This window comes from Xenopus laevis, chromosome 1L (genome assembly GCF_017654675.1).
Source record: "Xenopus laevis strain J_2021 chromosome 1L, Xenopus_laevis_v10.1, whole genome shotgun sequence".
NCBI lineage: Eukaryota > Metazoa > Chordata > Amphibia > Anura > Pipidae > Xenopus > Xenopus laevis.
The window spans coordinates 58482250-58500441 of record NC_054371.1 but is presented as its reverse complement, the minus strand read 5'-3'; the positions used below and the strand labels follow the sequence as shown (position 1 = coordinate 58500441).

Genomic DNA, 18192 nt, shown 5'->3' with positions numbered 1-18192 from the left:
AACGTAATCACATGCAGTATCGATCCATAAAAGAAATTCTATTCACAGAATAAGGTCAAGGCAAATCGTACTAGCATATCGGCCATTTTAGAAAGCAGCAATTACATGTATAGAAAAATCCTAAAACAGCTGAATAAAGGAAGGCAGTGTAGCCCTTCATCAATAACCTACAGCTCGTTGACAAATTATGTTCGTCACAAAATAAGGGCGCTCAACATATCTTTATGCGCCAGACAAAGGCCACGCCCCTCCCGTCTTCTCACAGTCACAGTGACCCTACACCAGTGACGTCGGTAGGGGCGGACCTTTCAAAAACCCACGTTTCAGGGAAATAAAGCGCGCCGACCAATCAGGTTTAGAAAACGGTATTTTGGGGGCGGGCGTTGAAGCAGGACCGAAATTTACCCGGGAAGTAACGAGAATGGTGAGTGATAATGATTGTTCTCGGACAGATGAGTGTAATCATTTTGTATGGTCCGTGTAACTTTATTGCAGTGGAAGTACCAGATAGAACGCGTATATTTATTTTACTTCCATTCAGCCATTCAGCGTTAGAAATCAGCTGGTCATAAAACTGCACACTACTGTCAATATGTCTGGTAACTTCCACAGTGGATTCGATTGTATCTGAGAGGTTAGGGACAGACTCATAACATTTTCTTTTATTATTATTCTGTGTAACACTATCTTTGTGTAATTCCTTTAGTTAAAGGAACAGTTACATCAAAACATAAAAGGAATACTGTCATGGGAAAACATGTATTTTCCAAAACACATCAGTTAATAGTGCTGCTCCAGCAGAATTCTGCACTGAGATCAGTTTCTCAAAAGAGCAAACAGATTTTTTTATATTCAATTTTGAAATCTGATGCCTTTTGAAAAAAAGCATGTTTTCCCATGACAGTATCCCTTTAAAGTAATGAAAAGATGATGCACTGTTGTGCTGCACAGATAAAACTGGTGTGTTTACTTCAGAAACACTATTACAGTTTATATAAACAAGCTTCTGTGTAGCCATGGGGGCAGCCATTCAAAGCTGAAAAAGGAGAAAAGGCACAGGTTACACAGCAGATAGGAAATAAGCTATAGAAGCGATATAGTATACAATGGGATCCTCTCTACTATGTATCCTGTGCTTGAATGGCTGCCCCCATGGCTACACAACAGCTTCTTTATATAATCTATAGTAGAGTTTTCTAAAGTAAACACCCAGTTTTACCAGCAGAGTAAATGTACATTATATTGTCAGTCCTTTAAAACACTTTAATTTTTTGGTGATACTGTTCCTTTAAAGGGAAACTGTACCCCTGAACATTGGAGGTATCTATAAAAACACATAAAACAGCCCATACATTTAAAAAACTTTTTTACATTAGAATAATATTAGATATTACAATATAATTAAATTAATATTAGAATATGATTTCTAATAAAATGTGCTTTTTATAACCCCCAAACTAAACTATTTTATGTACTAAAATCATATCAGCCTCTGCTCTCAGGTAGAGTTGCCACCTGACTTTACATTTAAAGCCAACGTGTAAAAGAAACGGATCTGCACACACACCGATTAGTGCAGTCAGGGATTATCCCCTTTTATTCAGCCACCAAACATCAACGTTTCGGGGGGGAAACACCCACCCTTCAATGTACAATTACATTGTACTTTACATTTAAAGGAAATGTGCCCACTAGAGATGCAACAAATCCAAGATTTGGTTTGGGATCCAGCATAATACAATTTGTTTTAGCAGGATATAGCCAAGTGCCTGGCCAAATCGAATATCTCGGTACAGGCACTGGGATAAATTATATTAAAGTGATACATGCCTATATCAATAACAATATTTGTCAGCTTTAATTATACCAATAAATAAAAAAAAGAAAACAAATATATGGCTGCAATAGGAGGCATAGCGGTGCTCCCAGACTGTGCCAGTTTGGTGTAAAATAAGTGTACATCCATTCATTTCTGGTGAGTAGTTGTATGGTGTTGTTGTGGTTAAGGGGCAATGGTGGTTCCAGCACACTTCAATGCTTAGGGGCAAAGAGGTCTGCTGAATGGCATCTCACATGGAATACAATAAGTGTTTGTAATATTAAGCTGATGTCTGTATGAAATCTGTACTATGTATTTTTTTTTCTTTTTTGTAGTCTAAAAAAAGAGGACTTAGTGTAGAAGAGAAGAGAACCCGAATGATGGAAATATTTTTTGAAACCGTAAGTTCTTAAATTTTGGGAGTACCAAGATACTTTTAAAGTTTTCAGATATATTTTTGTAGATTTTAAAAAAAGTTTATTTTGTTTATCAGAGGCACACATTTTTTCTGCAGTTCTCTCTCATTCCAATATGAAGGTATGAGAAGATGCTGCTCATCTCTGATTAGATAAGATCTTCTGACTGTCAATTGAGAACCAGCATCAGGTAGTGCACAACTGAAAGCACTGGGTTTTTAGGTAGCTTTATTTTCACAGTCAAATGAAATGTTTCAGTAAATGGAAACTAAACATAATACATCTTTAAGACCCTGAGCATTTACTTTTTGTGTACTGTTTAAACAGAAAGATGTGTTCCAGTTAAAAGACTTGGAGAAAATTGCCCCAAAAGAAAAAGGCATCAGTAAGTACATTTACTTAACATCGTATAGATTTTATCATATTACAAGCATTTTATTTATATGCACAACTTTATATATTGCATTAAATCCAGTTACAGCTTTCAGCTAGTTAGGTGAATTTAGATGGTATCATAGGCTAATTTACCCAAAACCTTTTCCCAAGCCACCCATGGCAGCAATTCACCAATATGAGTATTCCTTGCCCACAGGCCACTGGACAGGAAAGGCTTAATTAGTCTGTAACGTCTGCCCTGCTGCCTCCCCCTTTTGTCTTTTTCCCTATCCAGGACACTGATGAGCTTACCAATTCCAGGGGCTTCTCTCTTCCTCTCTCCCCTGATGCTTCCCAAAACGCTCCCCGGAGGGGATTGCTGAGGAGAAAGACCAATAGGCTGGGTCACATACGCCATCATTAATAGCCGAAAGCTGCTAATGGCTGAAAGATTGGTGGGGCTTCCTGGCGCGCCAGGGAACCGGGTACCCGGAAGTGCGCACCGGAAGTTCATCTCCCCGAGGCAGTAGAGGGAGCAATTTTTGTTCCAGTTAGAGCGCATGTGCGTGCCAAGGATGACAACATTTCCAGGTACGGCGATTTTAGGCTGCAGAGTGCGGGTATAGCTCTGTTAGGACGTCACATAAGTTCTTTAATGTTGCCACAGTATTGTGACTGCAGAAAGGGGTTCAGCCTAAAGTCCCTGGGTAAGCTGAAGACAAACGTGTTTTTCATCTAGTTAAGAAAGGGGAAGGAGGCTATTTTTATTTCATTTTAGCCTTTCTCTGTCTCTGCTGAAATGCCTAAAGCAGAAAGTCAGCAATACTTTTGAATTTGCCGCACACCACTTACTTCATATTACCGGGTGCATCCATATCCCAGGCCGCTTCCAAGCCCAACACTGCAACAATCCAAAGTAGGAAAGAAGCACACCAATTCAGCTAGGCAATGCCTTTAGCATTCTGCAAATAAATGTGCTAAAGGCATTGCCTAGCTGAATTGGTGTGCTTCTTCCCTACTTTGGATTAAAGCAGAAAGTCATCAGCCAAGGTAGCAGGCTTCTACTGAGCAACCCTCTACAGCGGAGCCTTAAAACTCTTCACTTCCTCTTTTGGATGCATTAGTTTCTCTTATAAAGCAAGCAGTTGTGCAAGGAGTGCAGGTGGCATCAACCTCTGGTGTTGCCAGAAAGTGTAAAAGAGCAAGGGAGGTTCTCTGTGACTCAAGGAATCAAGTTTTGATACAGCGGTGATTGATACATTGATCAAAGCAGCGAGGAAAACTTTATTTCTGACAGAAGAGCTGCCAAAGAGTTCCTCAGCTGACAAGCTATTTCCTTCAGTGAAGAAGTGTTCAGCGATTTTTCCGGTACATGATTCTATAAAATAATTATAACAAATAAAAAAACAAATACAAAAAGTATTGTAGAAGTGATACCTATATTGGCTAACAATAAAAAAAATACATTGCAAGCTTTCGGAGCACCAAGGCCCCTTCGTCAGGCAAAATACAAATGAAAGCTAGAAAGGCACAGCATATATACTGTTAGGCAATAAATTAGGACGTTACAGATAGATAGAGATTAGGGATGGGCACATTTTTTCGCCTTCTTTTGCCGCAAAAATTACGCCCATAGACATGTATGGCATCGTGCGTCAAAAAAAAATATTTAGCCGCGCAACAATAGTTTTTGACGCCCATAGATTTTAATGGGCGTCGGCGACATTTCGCCGCCGGCGAATTTTTAACGAAACGGGTCAAATTCGCCCGTCCCCAATAGATCGTTAGTTGTATTGTGTTTTCATACCACCAGGCAGGCAGAGAGGTTCCTGGAGACTTAAGGGCTCACTCTACCAGAGCGTTGGCTACTTCCTGGGCGGCAGAAGCCAAGACTCCGCCGGAATCGATTTGTAAGGCAGCAAGATGGTCTTCCTTACATACATTTATAAAACATTACAAGTTATATGTTCTGTTGTCTCAAGATGCTAGATTTGGGAAAGTCTCACAGGCTGTGTTGCATTGATAATAAAACACTTAAGCATTGACTGGTCACTCCCTTCTTTCTGGCTATGGTAATTCTCATATTGGTGAATTGCTGCCATGGGTGGCTTGGGAAATAGAGAAATTTATTGTACTTACCGTAGTTTCTATTTCCAAATCACCTTTCATGGCAGCATTCACCAATCTTCCTTCACTTCAGAAGCTAGGATACAAAGACAAAAGGGGAAGGCACAGGGCGGATGTTATAGACTAATTAGGTTAACCCTTTCTTGTCCAGTGGCCTGTGGGGCAGGAATGCTCATATTGGTGAATGCTGTGATGGAAGGTGACTTGGAAATAGAAATTATGGTTAGTAGAATTCTACTAACTATAGTTAGTAGACGTCTCATAACATTTATAACTGATTTCTTTAGTTATAGTACAGGTACTTCGCTCTTTGTTTTTCATTTAACTCACCCGCTGTCTTTCCCTATAAATAGGGTAAAAAAAAAAACATCTTCTGCTCAGCTGTCATAAGGATGAGCCTTTTATAGAAAAGGATTATCTGTGAACTGGAAATCAGTTTCATTGGCTTGTCCTCTGCTCAGCAGAACCAAAAAATTGGTTATACGGTGAAACTATTTTCTTTAGTAGAACGAAAACCATAAGTATTTCTTCATGAAAAGAAAATGCAATAAGTATTTTTGCACAAATATATTCAATGAAATACAGCAGGAAAATGGATTGTACTGCTTCTTTAAACCTTTTGCCAAAACCCCTCCTCTGATCAAAATGGACAACTAGGTGGACTGATGACCCAACTGAGATCCATCCAGTTGACTTGCAGGCTGATTATTCAAATGTTTGCGCACATTCCACAATAATCTTCCTATTTTGCCAGTCTGGATTGGATATTTAGAAAACTGTCCGGATTTAGGTATACTGTACTCTGTATTACATACCAGCTGATAAGTGCATGAAACCAGTTGCTGGGAATACACCCAGGGGGATAAAAACAGCAAAAATGGACACAAAAAGAGGAGAAACCTATTTCTGTTGTCTGATTATGACATTTAAATAGGGCATATCACCCAGACATAAAAAGCTATTTAATAAAAGTTATTTTTAAATTAACACGAAACAATTTTTTTAAATTAAAACACCCATACCTGGGTAATCTCGGCTGTCATTCCTATATTGCATCTATGCCATAGGCATAGAGGTGGGGCTGGCAGTTACTTTAACTTTCCATTCAACACTTCCTAGATGTCACCGCACTCCTCCTAATTCCCCATTCTCCTCACCATGTAATTATGTAGCCTTTGCATGGGTATCAGGTGCCCCATTCTGGTGCATAAACAAGATTTTGGCATGATGCACAGCTTGCTTGTCCACAGAACCACTACTCCATATGGTTGCAGCACATGTTGGTTTTTAATTTATATTTGTTGAAATCCAGCTACTTTAAAGGGGTTATTTATTAAAGGTCGAGTTGTTTTTCATTTAGTAAAAACCTAATTTTTTAAGGTTTTTAAAAAACAAAGACTCGAATCTTTCTAGATTTATTATACCCTGAAGCTGGAAATAGCTTGATTCGAAAATACTCCAGCTAATACCTGTTGAGGTCATGTAGAAGTCAGTGGCAGATGTCCTTTGAACCATTTAAAGATGTTTGTAGCATTCATGATGTTCAGGTTTTTTCAGTGGTTTTTGCTCAAAAACTCAATCAATTAAATTTTTTTATACCCTGACTACACTGATTCGAGTTTTTTTCATAAATAATAAAGCATTCAAGAAGAGAGTTTATTCGAGTTATAAAAAAAAACAAAAAACTAACAAACTCGATCTTTGATAAATAACAATTATCATAGGCATTTAAAACCCAAAGGTTTTTTTTTGGTTTTTTTTAATCTCATTTATAATGCAATTTAAAAAAAAAAAAAGTCTCCAGTGTAACCAAAGTTTGCTGTTCTTGGTTATTTGTTCAAAATATAAGCCAGCACAAAGCAAATAAACTCATGACTGATTATGAAGTTTTGTTTCTAAAATATATTTATCATAATGGGATGCTTGTCACTAAGGAGTTTAAGCACCATGTGTAGCAGGCCGATAGCCCTTACATGTGTCAAAACCCATCATTTCTAATCTCCTTTATCATTTTTAACAAGAGATGCCTTATAACTATAATACATTACATTAGCTTTGGACAATTTTACCAAACTTTTAATTGTTACAGAGTAATAAACACCTTTGGTCAAATTTATTTAAAGTTTTCATTGAACTTTTTTAAAGGCATTTCCTGGAATTCAATGTGAATACAGTATTGCTATCCATTTCATAAAAGCTGATATGGGCTGAGAATATCTTTTCTTGCATAATGGAGCCGATTTCTTACTAAAACCAACTGTATAATTGAAAAATACTGTATTCATATATTCACTTAAGGGCAGAGACATGCGGCAATTCTGGGAGATTAGTTGCCCGACGACAAATCTCCTCTTTTTCGCGGTGACTAATCTCCGCGAACTGCCTCCCCTGGCACTCGGAGCGATTTGTTTTCCAAAGTTGCCCGAAGTTGTCTGACAAGGAATCTTCGAACGACTTCGGGAAAACGAATCGCTCCAAGTACCATCCCGCCAGGCGATTTTCATTCTAGTCAGAGTTAAGGCAGGGGAGGCAGTTCGTGGAGATTAGTCGCCCTGAAGAAGAGGAGATTTGTCGCTGGGCATCTAATCTCCCCGCATTGCTGTGTGTGTTCTGCCCTAACAGAGACTCCCAGCATGGTTTGCAGTTTCTTTGATGTCTAGATGCAATCTGTCAATTTTCAGATTTATTGGCTGCTTATTAATCATTTTCATTATTTTTCTGTGTGTTTTATATACTGCCTCAAAAGGGTTGTAACTATTTTGTACCGTCTACATTTATTTTATAACCGTATGGAATGTAAGTGTTGAAAGGATAAAGCAACTTTAGTCCTATTGAAGCAGTCAGTCAATCTCTTCATATCACTGGAACCACATGTGACTTGATTTACAACCAGCTAGTCAAATATGATTTTCCAAATCGACTGTTTAATACAAGAGAGCACCAGGCTATATTTAAAATTGTAAAAGACACAGGGCCTCATTTTCAAATCGAGGTGCAAGCACTTTTTACAAGACCTGTTCAACTATGTATGCATTAAAACAACATTAAATAAGCTATTGGAACTAGCACCAACATGCCTGTTGTGTAGCACACACCTACAATTGACAAATCAAAAGTACAGGTCTTTCATTGCACAGTGCATCATCAGACATTTAAAGCAGTATTAGTAAATAGCCATAGACTTCAACTTAGACTTCATTTACAAACAGGCTTAAGTTTTGCACCTTGTTGCATAGCTTGTGCCTAGTGCCACCTACAAAACTGATTTTCATCTAGCATAATTACATTGGGATGCTGGGAAAATTGCTGTATTATGAGGAAAAGAGAGCAATTTACATTGATTTGGTACGTGCTTTTTATGTAATTGAGTCCCATGGGGTGATCTTGTTATGTGCTTGATTACTATTGGGAGGGAATTCTTTAATGTAGTTATATTTATAGTTATAATTTGTGTGTTTTGCCACAGGCATGAACAATATCAATGACTCAACTTATTATTTCATATTTATGTACGCAATACAAATTCTCATCACACTTATTATCTGTCTTTAACTCTTTTAAATGGTATAATGGCACCAATAAATTACACATATGCAAAAGCCAACTAATATAATTTGCTATTTTAGTGCCGGTCAGTTTTATCTTTGAAAATAAAACATGAGAATTCAACCAGGTGTTCATATTTATAAGCTAGAGCACATCCCTGTAGGTACAGCAACCTTTGATAAATGAGAACACTTGTTTTATTTCTTACATAATTATTTTCTTCTTGGTCATTACACTAAGCTGAGTATAGTTTACGCCGTGCATGGTTTACGCCGTGCATGGTTTAAGCCGTGCATGATTGACGCCGTGCATGATTGACGCCGTGCATGGATTAAACTGTGCATGGATTAAACTACATGGTGTCCAAAAGGTAGATCGGGATCTACAGTAGACCTTTAGCTGGTGATCAGCACTGTCAACAAACAGCTTGACTAAATACCTTTCTGTTTTATTCTTTTCATTCAGATATTTAAAGCTACATAAGAAATAGTTGTTTTTTTTTTTTAAAATATAGTAATATAAATTCTCTTATAAATTAATATACTATTTAAGTAAAAAATACAGAATGCTAACAGTGATATTCTGGATGTAGATCATAATGAGACAACATCACTAAAAGTAGACCCCATATTAGTACAGTATGGGCACTCCTGGTGTAAGCTGTATATGGATTGGCGTCTTTGGAGCATTGCCAGCTCCCAGTACTTTGCTGTTTGCTCATTTAAGTTATCGTATAATCCTACATCTGTTTGACAAAATGTCTTTATAACCCTGACAGCATCAATGTCTGTGAAGGAGATTTTGCAGAGCTTAGTGGATGATGGAATGGTAGACTCAGAGCGTATAGGAACCTCAAATTACTTTTGGGCTTTCCCCAGCAAGGCTCTTCATGCCCGCAAAAGAAAACTGGAGACTTTGGAAGCCCAGGTAATTGCATTTAATATCGGGGTATGTATAAGTAACTACAATAAAGTAATGATGCAGTGGTGAATCTTCATTTGACCAGCAGAGGGAGTATTATACTTGCAAATTGCAATGCTATAAACTGCATAGAGAACACTAGACACCACAGCAAGATTGGGTAGGAGGAGACAAAATGGCAAAGCATTTCTAAAGCAAAAATACAGACCATATATGTACAGAATGCTCCTCCTTGTTTAGCAGGCCTCTGCTTGCTTCCCTCTTAGCATATTATAAATCTTCTTTCTACAGCATGTAATTCGATCCCATCTTGGGAAGTGTAGCATATGCATTGTGCGCTCCTGCCAAGCATGGCCTGTTTTTGAAAAATAACTCTAATCTTCGCATAATCATTACTGTTTCAAGAGCAATTTTCTTGTGATGGTTAGCAGCTCTATCAGCTTGCTTTTCTGACTTAAGGCATACTGAAAAAAAGCTGACCTTAGAGGGGAAACAAGGTTGGGCATTTTTAATGGGCAAAACTATCCAAAATCCACAAAGCTGGGCGAATGGACCTTGTTATTGCCTGGAGCAGATATGCACTAAATTTGTACATGAGCCTAATGTTTTAATGTGTGATTGCTTTGCTGTTCCATTTGGTTTCCTTTTTAAGTCTGTTGTACTATTTTTATTATCGTTTATTTATAAAGCATGTGCATAGACATGTTACATTGACGTTGTTTCCTCAGTGCTTGTAAATACAGGCCAAGGCTAGCAGATAAAGACATTTATGTAATTTAAGTTCGGTTAAATATATATGCAATAAATCATTCTAAAAATATATATGCAATTATTCCTTCTGCACAGCACTGAGCGCTGCCATGGTGATACATTGACAGGCATATTTGAAAATGTCAAGAGAACTGGTGGTAAAAATGGTAGAATACTTTCTTTTGAGCAAAATGGCTTTTCTAAGATCTAGTAGAATTCTTGTTTTAATCAGCAACAAATAAAAATACAATATATATATATATATATATATATATATATATATATATATATATATATATATATATATTGTGATGTCTATTCTGTCACTGAACTCACTGAAACGTGTATTATACAAGAGAAATAGGGCCTCCTTTTTTAATATAGGGGTATTAGAAGTCACCTCAGAATTCTGAGAACTGGAATTAAGCTTGCGGCTCATTGTTCTAATACCATTTTACACCTCCATGTATACAAAACATTCTAAATCCCTTATCAATTGTAATTAATTAGTATAATGTTGTTTTAACACCACCAAGGTTCAACGAGACTCTGATTACAAGTAATGCTACTATGCAGAGAAGTAAAAGACTTTTTATATTATGACCAGAGGTAAACAAGTTAGGGACCACCGTGTGGGGTTTAACTTGACGTGGAATGGTGGCTTATCAACTTTATGATCATAACTTTGTAACTAAAAAACCCTGTTATGTAAACACATGCACTTGCATTTATACTGAATTGCTTATGAGACAGGGGACCAGGTAATGTTTTTTAAAAAGTAGCACTTCCATTATACTTAAATATACTTTAACTTAGCTTTTTGAGTGCTTTCACAATCCCCCTTTTTGTATATAATGTTGTTTTAACAACCCGATTCTATGATGATGCTGTAGACGTAGATACTACTGCTGGGCACAAACACTAAGATGCCCAGACTAATGGTCTGAAAATTTATGCTGGGCCTGGAAAAACCAACTATACAATCCTTTTTGATGACACAAGGAAGTGATCACAGAAAGAGAAATGTTATGTACCCTAATCTAGTGCTGCTTATTGTGGACAGTTGGGCAATTCAGTAAGATCTATGAATGCTAATAATTATACTGTGGCTGAGAATGATTAAGCACCTTAAAGTGCTTTTATGTGTCAGTTAGCATTCCATTCTCATTAAAGGAAAACTATACCCCTCAAATAATTGTAGGTCTCTATAAAAATATATTGCTTAAAACAGCTCATATGTAAAACCCTGCTTCATGCAAATAAAGCATTTTCATAATAATATTTTTAGTAGTATGTGCCATTGAGCCCTATAAAGGGACCTATAAAGAGGCATAATTATGTTTTCATGCCTTGAGTTCATGCCCTTTTTTATGTAAGTTAGAACTTTATTTGCTTTAGTAGCCACAGAATGACACTGCCCAGAATTAGACAACTTGTTATCTACAAAAACCCCTATATCCTTCTCATTTAAGGAAACACACTGCCATTTAGTGTATAACTTGCATTTATATTATTTTTGCCAAAGTGCATAACCTTGCATTTATCAACATTGAACCTCATTTTCCAGTTAGCCATATCTTTTAGCCAGTTCTCTATCCAGGTACAAATACTATGTTCCAAGCCAACATTCCTTAACTTAACCAGTAACCAGTAATGAGCTGCCAACTACAGAAGGGAGGAGGGGAGCACAGGTGGCTGCATCTTCTTCCAGTGACAGCATTTTCTTCCTTTATTGGTCACAGAATTTCCGGCAGCTCTCAGAAAGCAGGGGGGCCCGGCTTATCAAGTAAGTGCGGCATGAACGGCCCCCCTTACCCTCGGGGCCCCTTCCAACTGTCCCCCCCTGATGGCGGCTCTGCCCGCGGTTATCGGGTTGGTCCGCACAGCTCAGTTATTCAGGTGCAGATTCTGAACTGTTACAATTTTTTCAACATTTAGTTGATACATTTCTCAGCAGCATCTCTGGAGTATTAGCAACTATTATATCAATTCTAACAGCTGTCTGTAATGAAGTTCAGGGATTCTGCTCAGCAGGGACAAATAAGAAATGTATCAACTAAATGTATCAATTTTACAGGGTCGTTGACTCTCCCCCAGAGTTGCTTTAGAAGGTGAAAAATTACACTTTACTCTTTAATATAACAAACGGTCACACATAGAAAATAGAAAGTAATTGGAAATTTCTGGTGAACTATCTGAAACCAACTGAACTGAAAAAGTGCTTGAAGGTGAACAATCCTTTTAAAGGACCAGTAACATAAAAAAAAACCAAAAAGTAACATTTAAAAAACGAAACAACGAAAAAAAACCCACCAACACAAATTTAAACTTTAAAATAGCAAAGCCTTTATTAAGAAATAACTAACAGAAACTCCACTTCCTGTCCTCTTCAGAAAAGGCGAAAGGGCAACCATCCATCCAGCGGTGCTCGATTTCTCCTCCCTGGCTTGCCTCTCCCTCACTCCTCCAGCTCATGCCGCTCTCAGATGTGGCCACACTGACACTGCGGGTCTGGGACTGAGCCAACAGCCTCTCCGCCCGGGCTGAACCTGTTGCTCCTCCACCACCTCCGGCTCCAGCCTCCTGTACTGGAAGAACAATTCTAACTTGGAGAAGGAGCGGGTGCTGATGTCGGACTGGGATCGGTGCAGGCAGCTTCTGGGGCAGGAGTCCGCTCTTTCCTTCCCCGGGAAAAGCCTTTCCGAGGGGCGGGGGATGCTGTCTTCATGGGGCTGCGGGATGACACCTCCGGGGGACTTTTCTTTTAGAAACAGTCTCCGCACTAATCCCACCCAGGCCGGCTCTGGCTGCTGCTGCCCTTCACCTCGGTTCTTGAGCTGGTAGAGTCTCTTACTGCTGCCCCTGCACCCCAGCACCGTGCCCTCCTGTCCCAGTCTTCCCTCTTGCTGGCTGCCCCAGGAACTGCCGCTGCTGCTGTCAAGCTCCCTCCATGGTCCCCGGCTGCCCCGTGCGCTGCTGCCGCCGCCCCCATAAACAGGCTGCCCCCTGGAAACTTTTCTCCCAACTTCCTCGCGTGTCTGACCCCTGCGCTATTCCTGCTCCACTGTGGTCACTGAGCGCTTCTCTGGTGGGGTCGCTGCCGGGACTGAGCAGGGAATAGGCTGGGGAAAGTCTGCGCACCCATTGTCAGCCAGACACTGGCATGAAAAATGATTGTGCACGCTGTGATCGGATATCTGACCTGGGCACTGCGAGGATGCACGGTGCCGGTGCGAGGATAATACAACAGTTTTAGTGAAATAAATTGCCATGGTAACCCAGACAACTGCATCAGCGCACTGGCACCGTGCATCCTCGCAGGATATAAGTACAGGAGTCCGTTATACTTTGAGATACAATATTTACTGCGTTAATAACGAGTTAAGCCTTGCAATGTTAATGTTACACTATTGGGTGTATGTGCAAGGCCTCTCTGTCAGTCACATACACAACCTAAAGCAATAAGTGATTGGTGCAGGACTGTATAAGGGCAGACTAATTGGAATTGACCTGGTTAGTATTTTAAACCTCTTTATTTCACAAAAAATAACATTCATAGAGGAAAAAGGCCGTTTTGGGTACATCAGGACAAAATGTTGATGTAAAATCCAGGAAAACATTACTTAAAATCAGGGAAATGCACCCATTGAAATGCATTATAAATTGGTGGAACCACAAATAAAAAATGTAGAATGCGGGGAAACTTAAAATCAAGGTTTCACTGTATTAAATTACTAGATACACTATATTGAAGGAATTGTTCAGTGTAAAAATATAAACTGGGTAAATAGGCCGTGCAAAATAAAGAATGTTCCTAAAGATGGCCATAGACGCAAAGATCCGAATGTACGAATCGAGGATTGGTACGATTTTCGGACCGTGTGTGGAGAGTCCCGACATTTTTCGTCCGGCAGAGATCGGTCGTTTGGTCGATCGGACAGGTTAGAAGATTTCTGTCGGCTGCCGATAATATCTCTGCGTGTATTGCCGATCGTACGATTTTCAGTGGGAGACTCACTAACTTTGTCGGACATAACTAACGTACGATTGCTGTCAGGGGCAGAACATCGGCTCATCTGTTCTTTAACTACTATATTTGATCTGACTGGTAAGACTTTGATCTGAATGGTTAGTGGCATGGATGATTCGTACGATCGGATCTTTGCATCTAGAGCAGCATTGGCCCTAAATACAATCCTAAATACAAGCCAGTAGGAATAAAACTGGATATAAGTGACTCCTATGCGTGCCTGGAGTGGAGAATCTTCTAAACAGAAGTATATTTTAAAGGGGGAGTTTACATTTAAGTTTACTATAAATATTGCGGCGATTCATCTTTATGCCAGGAATGCAAAGGCAGGCATTTTCCTGTGCTTAACCAAAATCGTCGTAATTTCATTTATGTGCAGCGATTACAATTTGCTAATTGCGATTTGCAATTAGCAAAAAGCAAATAATTTTCAGGTAGTCGTCCCCCATGGTAAGAAATTTTTAACATGGGTGACAAATGTGTGTTATTGTCCTAGGTATCCAATTTGGCATTTTTCTCATGTTACAGTTGTCCTTGTGACTTGGTCAGAGATAAATACTCTGCCCTGTGGGAAGAACAAACATATTCTTTTCACACAGATGGGCATTTAACATTTTTGATTGTAAAGTGGAACTACATTGAAGGGGTTAATGAGCCCTCTCTAAATAGCTGTGTTGTGGTTGTCAGACAAATGCTGCATTACTACTCACTTCCTCACTTCCTGGTGCTTTTCTTATGCTTTTTTTTTTGTTCTTAACCTTTTATGGATTCATTTCAGAGTACAGTTTAAAACGAGTGAACAGAATTACTTCTATCCTGCTCCTTTAAAATTAACGATACAAAGATGTTTTATAATGAAACTACAAACATTTTATTGCTTATCAAGTTTATTCAGCATTGACTGAGGGTTCTTTAAGTTAACTCTTCTGTTGTGCCTAATGTAAACATTTAATTTTGAGTGAATACCAAAGAAGACCGACTGGTTGATTACACTAGCATAGTTATTTTTATCCATAGCAGCCATTCAGGATTTAGTTATGGACTAGAACTAGAGGTATAAAATCCGTTATCTGAAAACCCATTATACATAGCTTTGAATTACAGAACGGCCGTCTCCCATAGACGCCATTTTATCCAAATAATGCACATTTTTTTAAAATGATTTCCTTTTCCTTTTTCTCTGTAATAATAAAACAGTACCTTGTACTTGATCCAAACTAAGATATAATTAATCCTTATTGGAAGCAAAACCAGCCTATTGTGATTATTTAATGTTTAAATGATTTTCTAGTAGACTTAAGGTATGAAGATCCAAATTGCAGAAAGATCCGTAATCCAGAAAAACCCCAGGTCCCGAGCATTCTGGATAACAAGTCCCATACCTGTACTACAATAAAATGAATGCAAACATCCAATTGGTTGCTATAGACAACTGTTACTTAATAATTATGTTAGTAAATCAATCCCAACACATTCTTTTAACAATACTAAAAACTATACCAAAAATCACTGGGTGGTGTTAGGCATTGGGGAGTGTTGTGGGCATTTGCATGTTGACCTTTATTTAGACTAAATTTAAAGTTAAACTGTTTGTTTGTTATTGGTGTGTCTTTTATATGTATGAGTGGACCAGGCCCAGATCTCGCACCGCTGTAGCCAGCTGTAGTTGGTAAGAAAATCGCCCGCACCTGCTTGTTAAATTACTGCACAATAAAATTTACTGAATACTGAACTAAATCCCAAACCAATGTGAAGAATATAAGTCCCTTTCAGTTGTCTATTATTTTAAAGGGTAACTATCCCCACTTAGGCAATCAATGCACCATGAACAGGCCTCCTCTGAACCCCCACAACCTGCTCCCTTATACCAATCTTTTATGGGCAGTGTTATGTTCAGGGTTGGCAGTTTCCATGTTCAGCAGCTTTACTTGCTCTTCTTGGCACCAGCCACTAACAAGTCGCATGTGCAAACCAGGACTGCATCCGTTTCAGAAGTGTGTGCTTTTTTTGAAGAACAGTTCTAGCTTTATAACTTTGCCTTAGGAAGACATTTATTGGGGAGCAGCCTAGAAGAGGTTTGGTCAAATCCAAATCCTGCAAAGAGTGCTGTAACTTGCCTGAATACTATATTTAGTGCATCCATAGAAGTCTATCAAACTCAGTCTTTTTAATGTACACTGCAATCTGAACCAGGACAAAGCAACAGAAACCCCAGCAGGTTAGCTGTAAATTCAACCCTCACTTGGGTTTTCATATGGATGTTTTGTCATGTGCTGCTGCATGTATTTTTTCTGTTACGGCCCACTGCTTAATATTATAGTGCTTACTACTTCAGGATAAAAGTATATGCTTTGGGTTAATATGTAACTTGTATTAAATGGACAATCGATAATTATTAAAAAGTTTATAATGTGTCAACCTGAATGTTGACAATATACTATCTATATTAAAAAAAATGGTAGAACTATCATTTTTCTTATTTATTAAGGATTATATAGTCACTGTGCACATACACGTCTATCTGAATCTTTGCAAGAAATCAGTGACTTCGATTAACAGCTAAGTTTGCTTAAAGAGAGAGTCCTAGAATGACAGTGCTAACAGGTTAATCCTTTTCAGTAGTTCAGTAGTCACGGTCGGCTTCTAAAACTCCCAGTTACACAAATACCAAAATGACATTTGAAGATCAAATTTGCCCCAATGTTCTTTTTTTAAATGGCTGTAGCAACCAGTCAACTGTATGTCGGAGCTTTGTCGGTAACAGATTTCTGTATAATGGATCCCATACCTGTACAATTATAGCTGACAAAACAGGAAAACATTTATTTCATTGCATTTATTTTTCTTATATGTAAGTTTTTGGTTTGTCATTCAGTGTTGTGTTCTTTTGTTCTTCTTTTTTTTTTTTTTTTTTTTTTTAAAGGAGAATGAAAGTAGTTTACCACTTGGGGGTGCCAAATGTTAGGCACCCCCAAGTGAATGTATTTACTTACCCGAAACCCCAGGCTGTTGCTCCTATTAGCAGAAAACTGCACCGGGGTTATTCCATTGAGCACCACGGAGCAATCCACTTCCGGCTTCTTCTTTTTCAAATTTCCCAGGGCAGACGCATGCGCAGTAGAATAAAAAAGCCGACTTTTTAGTTAAAGTTCGGCTTTTTTACTGTAATGCGCATCCGCTAGAAGAAAGAAGAAGCTGGAAGAGGAACGCTCCGTGGTGCTCGCTGGAATAACCCCTGGGCCGGTGCAGTTTTCTGCTGATAGGAGCACCGGCCCGGTGTTTCGGGTAAGTAAATACATTCACGTGGGGGTGCCTAACATTTGGCACCCCTTAGTGTGAAAAAATTTCCTTTAAGTCTAATAAATATCTCATTTCATGACTGTACGCTTTTTCTGCTCTTACTCTTTTATGGGAGTCTGTCCCTTATACTGTCTCACATTTTACAGGTGTACTGTTTGTCACGAATACTGTCATAATCTTTTATAGATTTAGGTCTCTGGAGCTGTCTCGCCCTTTACTGTAAATGTCCCTTATGGTGACAGTGATTCTTTCCAGTTTTATCTCATGTCCATTTGGTGCTGCAAGTTGTTTTATAGCCAGGAGTGCTTGGTATTAAAAGCAGCCTACAAGCAGGGCCTCAGGACTCAGTATGACTGTGTATGTATGATGGTAGGTGTAGATGGAGGAGATAAAGAGGGTTATTTACTAAAATCTGAATTTATCTCATTGTCCAAATAAAAAAAAAGCTTGACCAAACTCCCATGCCCGATTTTGCCTTATTTATTAATAAATTAACTCGATTTAATCGGATCAGTGAAAAAATCGTGTGAAAACACAAATTGTACGATTTTTCTGGGCTTTTTGCCAGAAACCCCAGAAAAAGTTTGATTTTTTTAGGCTAAACCCAGCACGATAACATCAAATTGAAATAGATGCCTCTCCCACTGAATGATACAAGACCCTTGACAGGTCTGAAATGGTGGATTTTCTAATTTGGGCTTTTTGCAGCATCTGTGAAAAAATCAAGCGAAAACCCAAATTGTATGATTTTTCCGTGCTTTTCTCCCAAAAAGCTCTTTTTTTTTTTTTTAGTTTTTGCCAGAAAACGTCGGATTTTCGGGCTAAACCTAGCACAGACCACGATAGCTGCCTCTCCTATTGACTGATACAGGACCTGGACAGGTCTGAGATGGCGGATTTTCAAATTT

The 18192-nt window shown here is 38.7% G+C and overlaps 1 protein-coding gene across 1 annotated transcript in view; it reads left to right on the top strand.

Moving 5' to 3' along the window:
* Nucleotides 1-285: 285 nt before the first annotated feature.
* LOC108699336 (meiotic nuclear division protein 1 homolog) overlaps nucleotides 286-18192 on the top strand; it is a 34219-nt gene continuing 16312 nt past the window's right edge. Inside the window, exons 1-4 of the mRNA XM_018231354.2 lie at nucleotides 286-424; nucleotides 2155-2220; nucleotides 2563-2620; nucleotides 9062-9210. Coding sequence (XP_018086843.1) covers nucleotides 422-424; nucleotides 2155-2220; nucleotides 2563-2620; nucleotides 9062-9210 — 276 coding nt within the window. The 5' untranslated portion in view covers nucleotides 286-421. The remainder of the gene's footprint in view (nucleotides 425-2154; nucleotides 2221-2562; nucleotides 2621-9061; nucleotides 9211-18192) is intronic.